At 41.3% G+C, this 16,307-nt stretch overlaps 4 protein-coding genes across 15 annotated transcripts in view; 3 read left to right on the forward strand and 1 right to left on the reverse strand.

The window, feature by feature from the left end:
- The first annotated feature begins 208 nt into the window (after positions 1-208).
- rpz2 (rapunzel 2) lies at positions 209-967 on the forward strand. The gene has a single exon (XM_054764686.1). The coding sequence runs from the start codon at positions 209-211 to the stop codon at positions 965-967; it is 759 nt and encodes a 252-aa protein (XP_054620661.1).
- Positions 968-1,377: 410 nt separating this feature from the next.
- Positions 1,378-7,308, forward strand: krit1 (KRIT1 ankyrin repeat containing). The gene is made up of 17 exons (XM_054763004.1): positions 1,378-1,526; positions 2,034-2,203; positions 2,275-2,431; positions 2,510-2,602; positions 2,673-2,802; positions 3,555-3,798; positions 3,864-3,979; positions 4,043-4,186; positions 4,260-4,416; positions 5,127-5,234; positions 5,388-5,544; positions 5,637-5,788; positions 6,037-6,203; positions 6,279-6,366; positions 6,434-6,640; positions 6,723-6,839; positions 6,952-7,308. The coding sequence occupies exons 2-17, from the start codon at positions 2,102-2,104 to the stop codon at positions 7,042-7,044; spliced, it is 2,232 nt and encodes a 743-aa protein (XP_054618979.1). The 5' UTR covers positions 1,378-1,526; positions 2,034-2,101; the 3' UTR covers positions 7,045-7,308.
- Positions 7,309-8,012: 704 nt separating this feature from the next.
- LOC129172860 (lanosterol 14-alpha demethylase) lies at positions 8,013-14,447 on the forward strand. Its single transcript, XM_054763005.1, has 10 exons — positions 8,013-8,306; positions 8,386-8,484; positions 9,263-9,439; positions 9,529-9,655; positions 10,559-10,733; positions 11,541-11,660; positions 11,755-11,950; positions 12,016-12,111; positions 13,095-13,263; positions 13,332-14,447. The coding sequence occupies exons 1-10, from the start codon at positions 8,142-8,144 to the stop codon at positions 13,508-13,510; spliced, it is 1,503 nt and encodes a 500-aa protein (XP_054618980.1). The 5' UTR covers positions 8,013-8,141; the 3' UTR covers positions 13,511-14,447.
- A 209-nt stretch (positions 14,448-14,656) lies between these two features.
- Positions 14,657-16,307, reverse strand: part of akap9 (A kinase (PRKA) anchor protein 9) — a 44,985-nt gene continuing 43,334 nt past the window's right edge. For 9 of the 12 annotated variants that reach the window (XM_054763001.1, XM_054762992.1, XM_054762998.1 and 6 more), the window contains one exon: positions 15,197-15,644. In XM_054763001.1, coding sequence (XP_054618976.1) covers positions 15,559-15,644 — 86 coding nt within the window. In that variant the 3' untranslated portion in view covers positions 15,197-15,558. The other 3 variants (XM_054763003.1, XM_054762999.1, XM_054762994.1) reach the window with 2 other exon arrangements.

A 16,307-nucleotide genomic window follows, 5' to 3' on the forward strand; every position in this document is an offset into this window, starting at 1 on the left:
AGTGAATTGATATGTTATTTTACATGATTAGCGTTCATGATGTTTACGTATTTGCTGCAGGTGACGTGTGTGTAGTAGTTCCAGAGAAGTTCGACTTTCTTGTAGAGCATGAATTGGTTTTACAGAAAATGTGCTTTTTTCCCCCCCTTAGCTTTCTAGTCTTCAGCATCACTTACTGTGTAGTCGTGGCTAAAGAAGAAGCGCAGCCATGGTAGATGCTGCACAGCTAAAGAAAACCACAGCCACTGTTTTGGGCTACGTGGAGAAGGTGTCCTCCTTCGCCTCCTCCATCGACCCCATCTTTGGCATCGTCTCCTCGCTGGTGGGTGTGGCTCGCAAGGGCCTCATGGACGAGGAGGGCCACACGTTGGACAAGGACTTCCAAGCCATCCACACCAAATTGGAGAGCATCTCAGAGAAGAACCTACAGTGCCTGAGGCAGATCCGAATTGACGAGGTGAACGAGACCTACGGCAAGTACGAGGAGTACATCAAGCACCAGTATGTGGCCTTCAACAACATGGTGTCCCAGATGAAGAAAGACCCCGGGAACACTCGGAACTACATGGAAAACTTTGAGAAGATCTACGAGCGAGACAAGTTGGACACTGGCCTCGATGTGTACTATCGTGGCGTGATGGGCACCAACACGCTGTTCGGAAGACCCCTGCTCAAGGTCTACCTGGACAACTGCAACAGCGACCTGGAGATCATGGAGCACCGCTGCTCGCACATTGCTCACCTCTTCCACATGGGTCTCATCGCCTTAATGGCCTACACGGCAGTCACTGAGGACGACGAGCAGGAGGTGCGGGAGAAATGGGCCACCAGGGTGCACGACATCCAGGAGAAGATGCAGGAGGTGCTCAGTCAGTGCAAGGCCCAAAATCCAGATCCAGATCCTGCTGTTGAACATGTCCCAGAAGACCAACCACAGAAGACCAAGCATAGGCCTGTGGACCAGTAGAAACAAAGACAAATCATCTCATTAGACCAAAATAACATGTACTGTGTAACCAAAACATTATCTTTGCTTGTACTTGATGTTACTGACCTTGCATGTTTATGTGTTGAAGAAATACTTAACAAATAAATTGTTGATAGACTGACTGGTTGTATAATTGTGAAATAGTTTTGACACTTCATAAATCATACTGGAACGTACACATTTTCAGAAATCTAAGGAACGGTGGCGATTCTTATTTAGCTTTTTATTTGTTTGGTCTTTTTACCTCAGGACATAGCTAGCAGAGCTGGTCTGATGTGATCCACAGGCTCGCCAGTTGGGATAGCCCCACACTACTAGAGCGCTCTGTTGTCCTACAGGCTCTGCTGCATTTGAACGTAACGCGACTCTTCTTATGTTATTTGCTAGTGGACACATTTCAGGCCTACGGCGACTTCAACACAAACAACCGCCCTGGACGTCCACCTGGACACGGCCAGGACGGACGCTTTTAACCCCAAGGAGGACTGGGAGAAAAGCGTTGTTAAGGCTGTGTGGCGAACATCCAGGACGCTTTTCGGTGAGTTTGAGAACTTGAACGAGCGGTTGATGCGATGTAGCATCTGAAGCTAAGACCGCCAAACAGTTGTGCGTTTTAAATAGTGAGATGAAAGGACATAAACATGGCTTAAATTATTTTTCGTTGTGTCAAATAGAGAATATGGAACAGTGTTTGTGTAACGTTATAACTGTGTAAGAACAACAGGGGGTTTTCGGTTTCCGGGGCGTGACCATAATGTGAATTCAACAAGTAGATTGCTCGTGACTTAAATGAAGCTAACATAAAGCTCATTTCTTCCATCTATCTGCTGCTACTAATACGTCGAATCAAGCTGGCAAATCTACTAACTGTCAGAGAAGTATTTATGTAGCAGTGTGTTTCTTCTTGTGGTTGAAGTGGTGAAGACGTGCACTGCACCATGTCACTAATGTGACAATCAACGTTTTAGAAATGCTCATGACAAAAATCTGTATTATGTATCATCGTTCAGTCCTAATAAGAGTTTCCTCTCCTGTCATGTGTCAGGCATGCCTCTCCATAGCATCTGGCCCTTGTGTGGGAGCGTTTGTATGGACTGAGTGAAAGCCGTCGCCATGGGCAACGAGGACAGCCTGGAGGACGTGTTTGTGGCTGTCCTTCGGCCCAAGAGTCAGGTCAGCCTGAGCTCAAAGGAGTACCGAGCCAAAGCCTATGAGGTATGCGTGCAACTAGTGGTTATTGGAGGAGCAGAATGTGCAGAAAATACTTGTATGTTTTCCTTGTGTAGATCCTTCTGAGTGAAGTGCCCTTGGAAGGGAAGGAAAAGAAAAGGAAGAAAGTCCTCCTGGCGACAAAGATCCAAGCAACAGGGGACAAATCCAAATCCATTTTAGATTATGTTGCAGAAACGATCAAGCCCTTATCCAACAACCAAAGCTTCATTGGTTAGTTTATATTACATAAAAAACATGAATATAATAATATTTAGCAGATGAAACGCCATTCTTCTCTTTGTCTTTTAGGTAAACGGGTAGTACACATGAAGAAATTCTCCCTGGAGGGAGACAATGAAGTCAAAGAAGTGTCGCTGTATGTGGTGCCAGTTAGTGTTAAAGGTGAGTAGTTTCATACAGGCTAGACCACCGACTGTATGGATTTAAATTATGCTTATTATTTTTTTTACAGATAACAGCAAGCCCGTCCACAACGCCGGCGGTCCGAGCTTTTACTGCCTGCAGGACATCATGAGGGTGTGCAGTGAGACCAGTGTCCACTTCTGCTCTGTCACCTCCAGGATGCTCCTGGCTTTAGACAAGTGAGGGTGGATTACTAACGCATGTTTCCCCACGGATGAATACTTCCCATCCTGGGATGCCATTATACCTGATAGAGGTGGAATCTGACAATTTCAAAGGGGCTCTTATTTAGAAATCCCACATCAAATTTGGCAGAAACTTCTTGGGTACCATCCTGGGATTGTCTAGTACATAAGTGGAATAGTTGAATAATAACAGAGGGGTTATTTATAAAGTCACTTTAAAATCATCAGCAAGGAAAGTTAAGTGTACTGATTTCAAATGGCTTTTATTTTGAAATACTCAATACTTCCTGGGCGGCACCCCGGGGTGGTCTAGTACAGACTGAACAGCTCCTAAACATTCCCCTCTCACTGTTTGAAAAATAATGACACAATGAAGCATACTGTTACACCCCGGTCTTGTAGGTGGTGGTAATATACACTATGAAGTGTGTGCCAACTACCACGCATGCATGCACACACACACACACACACACACATCTACTTGTTCTGGTGGATTACTGACTCATTCGGCTATAAAATTTAAAATAATTGTCCCTAACCTTTATCCTGATCTGGACCAAAATAAAATGTAATGATGACTTCCTGTTCCTGTTCATTTGTTTTTTAAACGTTTTTCTATGGCAAACTATTTAGCCAGAAAACTAGTTGGTCCGAAATCAGTTATGTCCTGGACTTTTTCCACGGATGAGTTCAACCGTGAGCCAACATGTCCCTCCCTAATTCCCTAATGTTGTCTCCTTCCGTAGGTGGTTAGCCGAGCAACACACCGTGCCTCACGCCATTCCGGCCTTGTTCCGACCAGCACCCGTGGAGCGGGTCAAGACCAACGTCAGCAACCCGGCGTACGGCTGCGAGGGCAAACCGAGCGACGAAGGCCTGCACATGGGCTACACGGCGCTGGAGATCAAGAGCAAGATGATGTCCCTGGAGAAGGCGGACATGTGCGTCCTGAATCCCCTCTATGGCTCTGATCTGCAGTACACCAACCGGGTAATACTAGCTTGAGCCATATGTTCTCTCAGAAGCCACTTTTATCAATAATGGTTTGTCTGCAGGTGGACAAAGTTATCATCAACCCGTACTTTGGGCTCGGAGCACCGGACTACTCAAAGATTCAGATTCCGACCAGGGAGAAGTGGCAACATGGCGCCAACTGCACAGCTGAAGACAAGTGAGAACTTTGTCATCATTTTCCAACAGGAGAGTCTCTTTCCTCATTCCTGTGTCTCCACAGGGAGCGTCAGTGGGTGGACGACTTCCCGCTCCACCGTAGTGCCTGCGAGGGAGACACAGAGCTCCTCTCCAAGCTTCTGGACGGCGGCTTCTCAGTCAAGCAGCTGGACAGCGACCACTGGGCACCCGTCCACTATGCCTGCTGGTGAGACTCGACAAAAGCCTTCTTAAAAAGTCACTGAATTTTGTGCTGACACTTTTGGAGCGGTTCCCTTCAGGCACGGCAAAGTTGAGGCAACCAAGCTGTTGCTGGACAAAGGCAAATGTAATCCAAACCTCCTGAATGGGCAGCTCAGCTCACCTCTGCACTTTGCTGCCAGAGGAGGGCATGCAGACATTGTGCAACTCCTGCTGCAACACCCTGAGATCGACCGGGTAGGAAATATGTTGTTTTTAAGTTAGACATCATGTGGTTGGTTACTTACCCTCACTGCTCAGACAAGAATGCTCATTCCCACAGGACTGCAATCTATCTGTGGTGCCGGGTGGTTGGGAGTAGGGGCGGTAGAGGATGTATTCATTTAATTTGCATAATTGGCCATGATGCAAAACTCTAGCCAGTGCGGAGAGTGTCAAACTGCGACTCATTGAATGAGTTAAACTGAGCTATTTTGTTTGTGTCATAAGAAATGTATGACATCATCTCAACAACAGAACATGACGTTATTGACTTGTGGGTGTTGGATCCATTTTGTGCAGCACACACATGCGATTAAAAAAAAAAATCCTGATGTTTCGTGGACTCCATGGTAAATAAAGCTGTTCGTGATACTTCAAATGCCGTTACATGCCATTTTGACTTAATTAGAGACCCTGGAGGTTATTTGCTTTTGTAGACCATGCACCTGGCAACAGGAGTTTCAGCAGTCAATTGAGGTGTTGATTGGAGCATTTTACGGTATTTATACATAGAAATAGTTTTTTGCTGATTTTATTCCCAACTAAGTGCTAAAGTGGTTAGCTGTATGTCTGAACAGTGAGTAATTATGGTGGTGTTCAATTTGTAACTTACTGTATGTTAACTTTGTAACGTCTGTTGTTGTACAGTATTGAATGACCATAATTCTAATTGCGCGTATCATCAGCACATAGAAGACCAGCAGAAGCGATCGCCACTGCAAGTGTGCGAGGAGAACAAGCAGAACGAATGGGAGGAGACGGTGAAGCTTCTGCAGCAAGCCAGCAGCAAACCTGTGAGTCCCACTTGTCTCAATGACGTTTGATTTTTTTTAACCTAGCTGGGACTCCACTGCAGTTAAGCTAACGTTCACTAGAGGGCGGTATTTCTTACTTTAGCAAGTTTGCAGGAAAGGTGGAAGAAAGTGTGTTTGTTTTGTGTTCTACAGTATGAGAAGGTGCGTATCTACCGCATGGACGGCTCGTATCGCTCCGTGGAGCTGAAGCGCGGCAACAACACCACGGTGCAGCAAATCATGGAGGGGATGCGTCTTTCTCAGGACACGCAGCAGTACTTCACCATCTGGATCTGCTCGGAGAACCTCCGTGAGCGCCCCCCCCCCCCTTTTTTTTTTTTTTTTTTGCTTTGTCACCTCAGCATCTCTGTATTGCAAAGGTACTAACAAACATGCACACAGACCTGCAGCTGAAGCCATACCACAAGCCCCTGCAGCACCTGCGCATCTGGACGGAGATCGTGACGGATCTGACGGTGCTAGATCCTCAGAGGGAGACACCTCAGCTCTTCCTGCGGCGGGACGTTCGCTTGCCTCTAGAGATTGAGAAAAAGGTCATTTGCATTTAAGATGATCAATTTATGAATCCCCATTTGTCCTGAATCTTAATTCTTCATCTCAGTAAGACATTTTTGGACAATTGTGTGCATCCAACCTTGTGGGGACAGTTTTGGGAAGGCCCTTTTCTCTTCCACATTGCACAAAACACCATAAAAGCAGAAGAGCTTCAGCTGTTACAGTTGCAAATCCTGTATTTGTCCTTCCATGGTGGAGTGAGTGAGCATTTACTTTCCTGTGCCAGGTGGAGGATCCACTGGCCATCCTCATCCTCTTTGACGAGGCTCGCCACAGCCTCCTGAAGGGCTTCTTTCCGGCGCCGGACAGCAAGCTGATCACGCTGGCCAGCTTCCTCCTGCAGATCATCTACGGGAACTACGAAAGCAAGAAGCATAAGCAGGGCTTCCTCAAGTATGAAGACTCCATCTGTGGAATCGTTCCTGTTTATGCAGAACTGCTTTTTAGTAACATTTTGTCTGTCAACAGTGAAGAAAACCTGAGGTCCATTGTGCCGATATTAAAGGTGAAAAGCAAAGCGTACCACTGGACCAACAGGATTCTCCATGAATACAAAGTAAGCTTTTATCAGAAGTACTCCTGTCGTCATTTAAGCTTTGAAACCTAATGTATCCGTTGTCCAGGCGCTGAGCACCAGCGAGGGTGTGAGCAAGGAGATGCACCATCTGCAGCGACTCTTCCTGCAGAACTGCTGGGACATCCCCACCTATGGAGCGGCCTTTTTCACTGGACAGGTGTACACCAAGGCCAGCGCCAGCAACCACAAAGTCATTCGCGTCTACGTGGGCGTCAACACCAAGGGCCTGCACCTCATGAATATGGAGACCAAGGTGTCTTGTCAACGCCTAAATTGAGTTAGTTACTTGTGCTTTTTAATTGGGATGGCCAATTTTTTTGTCCGTGAACCCACAGGCGCTTCTCATCAGTTTGGAGTACAGCACGTTCATGTGGCAGCTGGGACACGCCGACCAGTACTTCCAAATACACAGCGGCGAGAACAAAATGAACTTCATTGTGCACACAAAACAGGTGACTACCTCCAAAAGTTCTCTTCAGCTGTGCATACGACATCCAAATTGTTCAGTGTACCAAAACACCTATTTGGAGTGATTTGTCTCTCATATAATGTAATTCCTCACAGGCGGGCCTCATTGTGAAGCTTTTAATGAAGCTGAGCGGACAGATGACCCCCAACGACAAAGGTGCTGCTGCAGACAAATACGCTTACGGCTGATGAATCTTTCGTGCAGGAATGTTCAACGACGACACAGCTGCCAAAGAAAACATTTCTGCGCTGAAAAAAATACAACTGACTGACTGCAATAATGTATTAATCTCTCTTCTTTCACAACCGCACTGTGTGTGTGTTTTGACAAATTTTGCTCTTTCACATTTGTGTAAATAAGTTATTTAATAATTTGTTGTAATAAATTCAATGCTGTATGAGAGTCGGTCGGTCTTTAAAATTAAAATATTTGTGAGAAATGTGATTGAATTGATCAGCTTATGCATCAATATATATATGGGTAATACAGTTTAAGCCATTAAGACCACCATCTTGGGAATGTAGTATTCTCCATTGGTCAGTAATTGGTCGGTGAGCACCACTGAAGCACCATACTTGAACAACCGGCTTTTATTTTTTAAATGTATTTTACCTCACAATAGGTACAATAATAATCATCATCATCATCATCATAATAGCTTGCAAAATAGCTTGCTTGAACCATTAAGCTAATTACAAACGGTATGTAAACAGTGTAATTTACTCAGACTGGAAAGAGTGCTATACCCTTTAAACAACGTAATTAAAAGATTTACTTTAATTTGCGACTGAATAAGTCATTTCCGACAGTTAATTATGAATTTTGACGTAATTGAAAGGAGTTAGCAAGTGACATACGAGGGGTAAACTTAAAAGGCTCCGCCATTTTGCTACCAGCTATTTTTAGTATTTTTCTCAAAAACTTTTGGGGATATTTTGTCACAATTCACAATTTGAAAATCTCACCCGGTGTCTTTTGAGAATGGCTTTAATATATTAAACGTGTTCAATTTTTCTAAAACCTTTTTTTTCATTTGGTAAACTACATCACGTGACGTCATATAGCTCCACATCGGTTCAGACGGACGCAGCCAATCACAGGAGGCGTTGTTGAAGCGACGCGGGGACGACAGCCAATCACAAGCCTCCGTTGGTCAGGCGGGGGAGACCACCTCTGACAGGTAGCCATGGAGGGGAAACGGCACAAGTGGTCTTTACGACCAAGTGGTCTTTTAGTATCCTAAAAAGAAGTGAACATTAGAGCCTGGTTGCAGTTTAGTTAAAAAATGTCGATGCACTTGTATCACATGAGCAGTAAGCTGCTCGGGGACGCCGTTGGCAAAATGAACGACAACCTAACTTCAGTGGTCCTGGCTGCTTCAGTCATCACTCTGACTTTAGGCTACTTGTACAACAAAATACTTCTCAGACAAACTTGTCACAAGGATGTGGTAAGTCAGCGCAACATTGCAAAGAAAAAAATCCCTGCTTGAATTATCTGAAAAATACGACTGTTGTTTTTGTCTGCAGAAATATCCACCTTACATCCCTTCCAGTGTGCCCTTCCTTGGCCATGCTATTGCATTTGGGAAAAGTCCCATAGATTTTTTGGAAAATGCATATACAAAAGTAAGTTCAAGCTTTTTATTATTTTTATTACTGTTTTTAAGAATGTTACGGGGGAAAATAGACTGCTTCTCTCTGCACTCTAATTAAAACTATAGTTGTTAGACTAATTATAATCCTACGAAAGGATTATAAAAACTGACTGTGCAGTGCACATTAATAGTATTATGAATAATAATAATGTTATATAGAACAACATATATTAATATCTAATTATGTAGTTTATATTTAACATAGTACAGAAGCAAAATCATTTTAATTTACTATAAATAAATTTGATTTAATATTATTCCAATATTGTATTTATTTAATATTTTTTATTTATTCATACATAACAGTTTATATATATATATGATATATATGATAATTTTATTGCCTATTTTTAATTATACAAAATAAAAATATTCACATTTATTACAAATACATGTAATTAATAATTCTAAAACAAATATTTATTTGATTTACTTTTAAGACTTTAGTCATACAGAACTGTTATCCTGCATATATATAATAATTGGATTGTATTTATTGAGTAATCCATAATACAAATATTCAAATGTGTTACAAATACATGTCATTATAAAATAGCTTATTATATTTTTTTGTTATTCATTTACTTTGTATATATGTGCAGTATTTATTGGCTGTCAAAACATAGTTTGCACTCATGCACCCCATAAATAGTACTGTATATATGCAGTATAGTTCACATCATTCCTATTGAATTTGTTATGATACAGCCCAAGTAATCATTTGTAATTCCTGTCCTTGTCTCTCACAGTATGGCCCGGTGTTCAGCTTCACCATGGTGGGCAAGACCTTCACGTACCTGCTGGGAAGCGACGCCGCCACGCTGCTCTTCAACAGCAAGAACGAGGACCTGAACGCAGAGGACGTCTACTCCCGACTGACCACCCCGGTGTTTGGCAAAGGGGTGGCCTATGACGTCCCTAACCCGGTAAAAATCACAACTGTCCAAAGAAGACGTGCCATGTGGACGCTTAGGTCCAACTTAGAGGAGGCTCATGCACTTCCAACGCGGTGCAGGTCTTCCTGGAACAGAAGAAGATGCTGAAGACGGGACTGAATATCGCTCGCTTCAAGGAACACGTCAAGATCATCGAGGCGGAGACCGTGGAGTATTTTCAGAGATGGGGAGAGAGCGGAGAGAGAAGTAAGATTTCACACTCCCCAATCCCCAACTTGTCACTTCATCAATATTATTAGGCACATGCTGACATTTTGTGTGTTTATACTAGTACTACAGATCCCAACATGGACCAAAAATACTATTTTTAGGACATTAGTTAGGACAGTGTTTTTGTCAAAGAGTTATTGAAACTGCAATTCACCAACTTCACTACTAAGTAGAGCTACGACACTCACTTATTTGTGTATAGGAGCAAAAATAATCCAATATTATCACCATATAATTATCTTTTGACACTGCTAAAGATTTTATATTGAAATAAGCCCAGGTAGTTAAAAACTTTTTAAAATGTGTACATTTTAAATAACATTAATGAAATATACCAACAAATATATGTAGTTTTACTTATTGTTTAGCGTGATTGTGTACTTGAAAGCATTACATAAATGTAATGTATTATTATTATTATTATTATTATTATTATTATTATTATTATTATTAACAATAATAATAATGCAATCCTACATTAGGCTTGTATTTTTAAGAAATACTCATCTTTTGTAAACCTGGGCTCATTATTTGGTACATAGGACTGTTAGGGCCACATTACAAAGAAAATAGTCAAAAAAATAACCACAATAACGTCATCATTTTAACAAGTGAATGCAACTGCCTTTTTTTCTTCTGTCCTTTGACCGCTTTCAGATGAGCAGCTCCCTCTGGAGGAGACGTGTAGTATTGACCAATAAATAAAATGGTGGTGAAAATCCTTCTGAGAACCTAAATATTTATGAATTGTGTATCACAACACATTAGATGTCTGGTGGGATGCATGATGGTCATCTACAGCCAGTGAATTCAATCTACTGTAGTTTTTATCATTTCTCCTGGAGTGTTGAAATAAGAAATGTGTGTTGGCCTCGTCAGACCTTTTCGAAGCACTGTCCGAGCTGATCATCCTGACGGCCAGCAGCTGCCTCCACGGAAAGGAGATCCGCGCCATGCTGGACGAGCACGTGGCACGGCTGTACGCAGACCTGGACGGAGGCTTCAGCCACGCAGCCTGGCTCCTGCCCGGATGGCTGCCGCTGCCCAGTTTCAGGTGGGACCTCAACATCTTCTAGTGTGGGAAAGAAAGATGCAATAAAAACTGGTATATGACATTAGAACCCTACAAAGAACTCCCAAAAACACTTCAAAAATCAAACGGATACATGTGGGACGTTAAAGCTCTTGGAAATTTGGAAGGAACAACACCTTTATCTTCTTTAATGAGATAAACAATTTGAAATATGTGGAACTATAGAACAATTGAGCAATGATGATTATCACTTTTATTTTTAGTTATGTATTTGTAATTATTATTTTTATACATTTTAAACATTTGGATTTAAAAAAATTTTTTTTTTTCTGTACAGCCCTATCATTATATATTTAAATGATTTGTATTAATTTTTTTAAGATACTTTTTTTTAGATTATTTGAAACTGGGAGAAATGATCACACTGAGCACAAGTAACCAAATATTGTTCCTTGCTCCATAAATATAAACATCTGCAGTTTTATTTTTTTATCTTCTCATTTTATTCATTTTAGTTTATTGTTATTTCTTATACATTATTCGAATGTAATATGTATAATTGTTAATGGTATGGTGCGATTTTATTTTATAATTAATGCAGTTAAAATACAGAAAATAGTACATTTAAAACAATGATGATTAAATAATGTATTTTGGGGTAGAAAAAATGACATATACTGTATGTATTTACATAAAATATTTAAATATAAAACAATATGTAAAAATAATGATTGTTTTTAATCATTAAATGCCGTTAGATACGAATATAAAACAATGCTTTACTGCATATTTTCCTGAAGCAGACAAATGAGTGTTTGCTGTCATTAGGAAGCGAGACAAAGCTCACCGAGAGATCAAGAACATTTTCTTCAAGGTGATCCAGAAGCGACGAAGCTCCAGCGAGAAAATGGATGACATTCTGCAGACGCTTGTCGATGCCACCTACAAGTACAGTCGTCAAATAATCAAAAGGCCCTTTTCCCTCATTGAAAGCTGCTTGATTAAGTCTAATGTGACCACCACTCCCCACCCCCGCATGCAGGGATGGACGTCCCTTGTCTGACGACGAGATCTCGGGCATGCTGATTGGCCTCCTGCTGGCGGGTCAGCACACGTCCTCCACCACCAGCGCCTGGATGGGCTTCTTCCTGGCCCGGGATCAAGTTCTACAGGAGCGCTGCTACGTCGAGCAGCAGGCCGTGTGCGGGGAACACCTGCCCCCCCTCGACCTGGACCAGGTAATACACAAGACTCAACCATTAAGATGAATAATTAAGTAGATACTAATTATTGTGGTCTTCAGCTAAAGGATCTCAACTTGTTGGAGCGTTGTTTGAAGGAGACGCTGAGGCTCCGCCCACCCATCATGACCATGATGAGGATGGCTCGCTTTGCTCAGGTACGTCACATAGCCTGTCTCGCATAGCTGCCACAAATGTTAAAAAATAATGTGCAACAATAACTTAATAGCATACAAAAAAAGGGCTGCATTAACGGGACATCAATTTTTGCCATTTTTTGCAAGTGTATAATGTTGCAAAGTATATCACTGTACATCCATCCACTGTACAATTTTTTTGCAAATAATATCTAAATAGTATTACAGCAATTCTGGGAATACAAATAATGCATAAATGCTTGTTTGTTGCCCTCTGGTGGAGACGTGGTGAATGAAGCTACAGTATGTAGCGGTCCTATATATAAAACATGTACAGTCGTCCCTCGGAATATCGCAGTTCGATTACCGCGCCCTAGCTATATTGCATTTTTTCTGAAATGAACAAATGCTGTTTGGTGGTAGACTGTGGTCTATTATTAGCCAAAACATATTGAAATACAAGTGATATGTAGCACTCTGGTCACTAGGTGGCAGCAATGACAGAAATCATTGAGACATTACCTTACATGTCCAACATGAACAGTGAAAAAACAAACAAAAGTTATCCTCTCATCCCGTGTGGAAGTGGTAAGCTTTTGGCTTCTTAAGTTTAGAAGAAATAAATGCGAGGCTAACTGATTAGCTCGTTAGCTTGCTAGCTAGCGGCCGTCTCGAGTCCCAGCAGCATAAGAGCTGCACAATATGTGTTAAAACAATGAATGACAGGAGTGTAAAGGTGACTATAGGGGTGTTATTTCATGCCTACAGGGCTCTAATAATGTTGAAAACTATATTTAGAAAGTCAAACAGGTTTCCTACACGTAAACTATGAAAATATTCCATTTATTAATACTGAATTCTATATTCATTGAAATGAATTTATCGCAGTCGGGTCTGGAACCAATTAACCACTATAAACGAGGGATGACTGTACTGTGCCTGCAATGATTTTTTATATTCTGTGAGGAAAAAAAGGAATTTTATTCCTAATTTTTATTTTCCAGACTGCATCCGGCTACACCATCCCAGCGGGCCACCAGGTGTGTGTGTCCCCGACGGTCAACCACCGCCTGGAGGACACCTGGCAGGAGAGGATGGAGTTCAACCCCGACCGTTATCTCCATGACAACCCTGCTGCTGGGGAGAAGTTTGCTTATGTGCCTTTCGGAGCAGGTGACAATAACGCTCTCATAGTAACATAACTATATTTATTTATACTAACCTGTAATTACACTGTCCAGGGCGACATCGCTGCATCGGGGAGAACTTCGCCTACGTTCAGATCAAAACCATTTGGTCCACTTTGCTGCGCATGTTCCACTTTGAGCTGGTGGACGGATACTTCCCCACCATCAACTACACCACCATGATCCACACGCCACACAAGCCCATCATCAGATACAACAGGAGGAAACAGTGAGACAAAGAGACTGGAGAGACGGGATCGATACACTGGGTGCTTCATGCCACACAAATGGAGTAATGGTGGAACCAGCTGATTGAAACATGCTTGCAAAACTGGCAAATTTCAGAATGTCAGAACAGATGAAAGTCAAATTGTCTTAAATACAGTCGCATCACATGCTTTGTCCGACTTGTTACATCTGGAAAGCTCTTAAGAAGCTTGTTTTCCCAGTTTTATTGAATGCAGCATGGGCAAGTAAAGGGGTAGAACAGGGGTGTCCAAAATGCGGCCCTCGGCACATTCTGAAAATACAATTAAACAGAAAAACGGACAAAATAAAACCGCAGAAATGGATGAAAAGAGTGGTAAATGAAATATTAGGAGAACAAAGTGGTCGTCTTTCAACAATGTCGTAACATGATGCGGAGAAATATATTTTAGAAGCATAAAGTTGAAATAGTTCAGATTTTTTTTTTGTCATAAAATTTGTTAATTTTATTTTAATTTGATTTTACATTTGACTAATTTTGTCACAAACACATCGTGACTTATTCTGTTGTATGAACGGCAACAGGTGGCTACACAGGTTCATTATGTACCTCCTGCCATCTAGTGGAAGAGCAATGAATTGTCCTTGCTGTCACTGTGTCACTGGCATAGATAGATGAACAAAGAAAGGCACATAATTGCATTAAAAAATGGTGATCTCTGATGTGCCACAGCACGGCTCTAGAAGGTTTTTGAGTCCGAGTGCTGCATTCCAGAAAACTGGACAAGTTCAGAAAGCGCAACGTAGCATCTTCAGTATAATTGTGAGGTTATTCTGTTTTGGTTTTTTTGTAACTGGATCAAGGCTATCAAAAAGTGCTTTGTTGTTGGGACTACTGACAGGAGGTGATATTTGTCCCATTGTTCCTGAATGCAATTTTAATGAAGTTCATGTTTATCCTGACTTTTGAGATTCCACTGATGGAAATTGGGAAATCTACCAAAATAAGGGAAAAAAAAATTTAGTAGTCGCATTACGGCCATGTTTTTTGCTTGTCCCAGTTTTTTTGAATATCACATGAAAGCCAAGATCATTTTACTTGGTTCATTAAAATAAATAAATACAGGTAGTAGTAGTTGCAATAAACCAAAACACTTTGTTGTAGTCAACAATACCATCAAATATTCCTCACCTTTATTTCAGTTTTAGACAAAATACCCAGAAAAGTCCAAAGCGTCTACAAAAATACGTTCTCTACAAATATCTTCAGGCCCTCCAAACAAAACAAGTGTAGTGTGGAATAATCCAGTAGCATCCTCCTCCTTGCAAATAACACCCAAACATTTAAAAACAGAAACATAAATTAATCTCAAGGTTTGTTTTAAATTAGCATTAAACAAATGTACACGATTGTAGTTCATCCACGGAAAGGGGAAGGGGGTGGTGGTGGAAGTAAATGTGATTACATCTCATTCAATTTGCGGCGACAAAAACTAGAAACGCAGCGTGTCGCACAAAAAAAAACCCCAAAAAAAACGTTTTGGTCCGTATGTCAAGTTATGAGTTTGCATCAGGATGATAGAAAAGCGCTCGGGAGGAGGAAAAGGCAACTTTTTTTTCAAGTTTGTTTCTCAAGCCCAAGTTTTCAGCTTCTTCTTATCTTCTCAAGCCCAAGTGCAGTGGAGCGTACGAAGAAGAAGAAGCACCTGCAGAGGAAATATATACAGCATATAGATGTGTACATTCACTGGCCGACAGGGCTGGTACAACCGAGCCCCGTGAAGTCTGCCTAGCAACAAATAGACACGTAAATGTACAACTTCAGCCCAAGAACGGTTCTGCTGAGCTTGTTCATGTGCTTGCTGCACAGCAGAACACTTTAGTTCAGTTGGAACGTTTTACAATACAATTTGTATAAATAAACCCATCTCATAAGGCTTCTTTTTATTTTTAGAGGAATTCCTTCAAGTGTGCGTTCCTGTTCCTGCACAATGTCCTTAAAATGATGCTCACTTGTGGGTTTTTTATGTATTATTGCAGGCACCGAGGCAAGAGATTTTCATTATCTCCATTGTCATTCTAAAAGCTTAGTGGGCGTGGCTGGCATGTGTTCATTTTTCCACTGACCTGTTCCAATTCTATGGAAGCCTGTTTCCACCACTGTAAGAAAAAAAATATCCCAATGGTAAGTCATAAAAAAAAAAGAAGTCAAAATTATGACATAAAAAGTAAAAAATTATCAGATAAAATGTCAAAAATCCGACAAAATTATGAGCTAAAAAGTCAATGAGCTAAAAAAAATCATTATCATCAGATAAAAAGTCATAATTATGAGCTAGTTCATAGCTTTATCTCAATTTTCTTCTTTATCTCGTAATTTCAACTTTCTATCTCAATTTAAAGTTTCTTATCCCATAATTTACATTTTTTAAGCTCATAATTTCTTTCTTTTATATCATAATTTTTCGACTTTTAATCTCGTGATTTTTGAATCTCATAATTATGAGTTTTTATCTCATAATTATGACTTACGATTAGGGCATATATATTTTTTCTGAAACGGCATCCATAGGACTGAGACTTCTCAAGTTGTGTTTTTGGATGATTTTTTTTGTTTCTGTTCCTGCACATCACCCAGCCATCACCCCCTAGCTTGTTGGTATATCCTGCCTGGCAGCAGAAGCATGACTTGTGCCCACCTTGCTCCTGCTCCTGTGTTGTAGTTGTAGTGTTGTAGTTTTCTAATGAATAAACAACTAGCTGTATTGTAAAGGTTAGCATGCCTTGCCACTGATTAAGGAACTAAAAGAGTTCAAAAAGGGG

The sequence above is a fragment of the Dunckerocampus dactyliophorus genome, chromosome 20 (assembly GCF_027744805.1).
Source record: "Dunckerocampus dactyliophorus isolate RoL2022-P2 chromosome 20, RoL_Ddac_1.1, whole genome shotgun sequence".
Classification (NCBI taxonomy): Eukaryota; Metazoa; Chordata; class Actinopteri; order Syngnathiformes; family Syngnathidae; genus Dunckerocampus; species Dunckerocampus dactyliophorus.

Excerpts from the sequence above, each read along its gene's own strand:
- rpz2 (XM_054764686.1), top strand. The coding sequence starts at position 209 with ATGGTAGATGCTGCACAGCTAAAGAAAACCACAGCCACTGTTTTGGGC.
- krit1 (XM_054763004.1), top strand. The coding sequence starts at position 2,102 with ATGGGCAACGAGGACAGCCTGGAGGACGTGTTTGTGGCTGTCCTTCGG. Across the intron at positions 2,803-3,554 it reads ATGCTCCTGGCTTTAGACAA|GTGGTTAGCCGAGCAACACA; the intron begins GTGAGGGTGGAT and ends CTCCTTCCGTAG. Across the intron at positions 6,367-6,433 it reads GGATTCTCCATGAATACAAA|GCGCTGAGCACCAGCGAGGG; the intron begins GTAAGCTTTTAT and ends TCCGTTGTCCAG.
- LOC129172860 (XM_054763005.1), top strand. The coding sequence starts at position 8,142 with ATGTCGATGCACTTGTATCACATGAGCAGTAAGCTGCTCGGGGACGCC. Across the intron at positions 8,485-9,262 it reads TGGAAAATGCATATACAAAA|TATGGCCCGGTGTTCAGCTT; the intron begins GTAAGTTCAAGC and ends TGTCTCTCACAG. Across the intron at positions 9,656-10,558 it reads GGGAGAGAGCGGAGAGAGAA|ACCTTTTCGAAGCACTGTCC; the intron begins GTAAGATTTCAC and ends TGGCCTCGTCAG.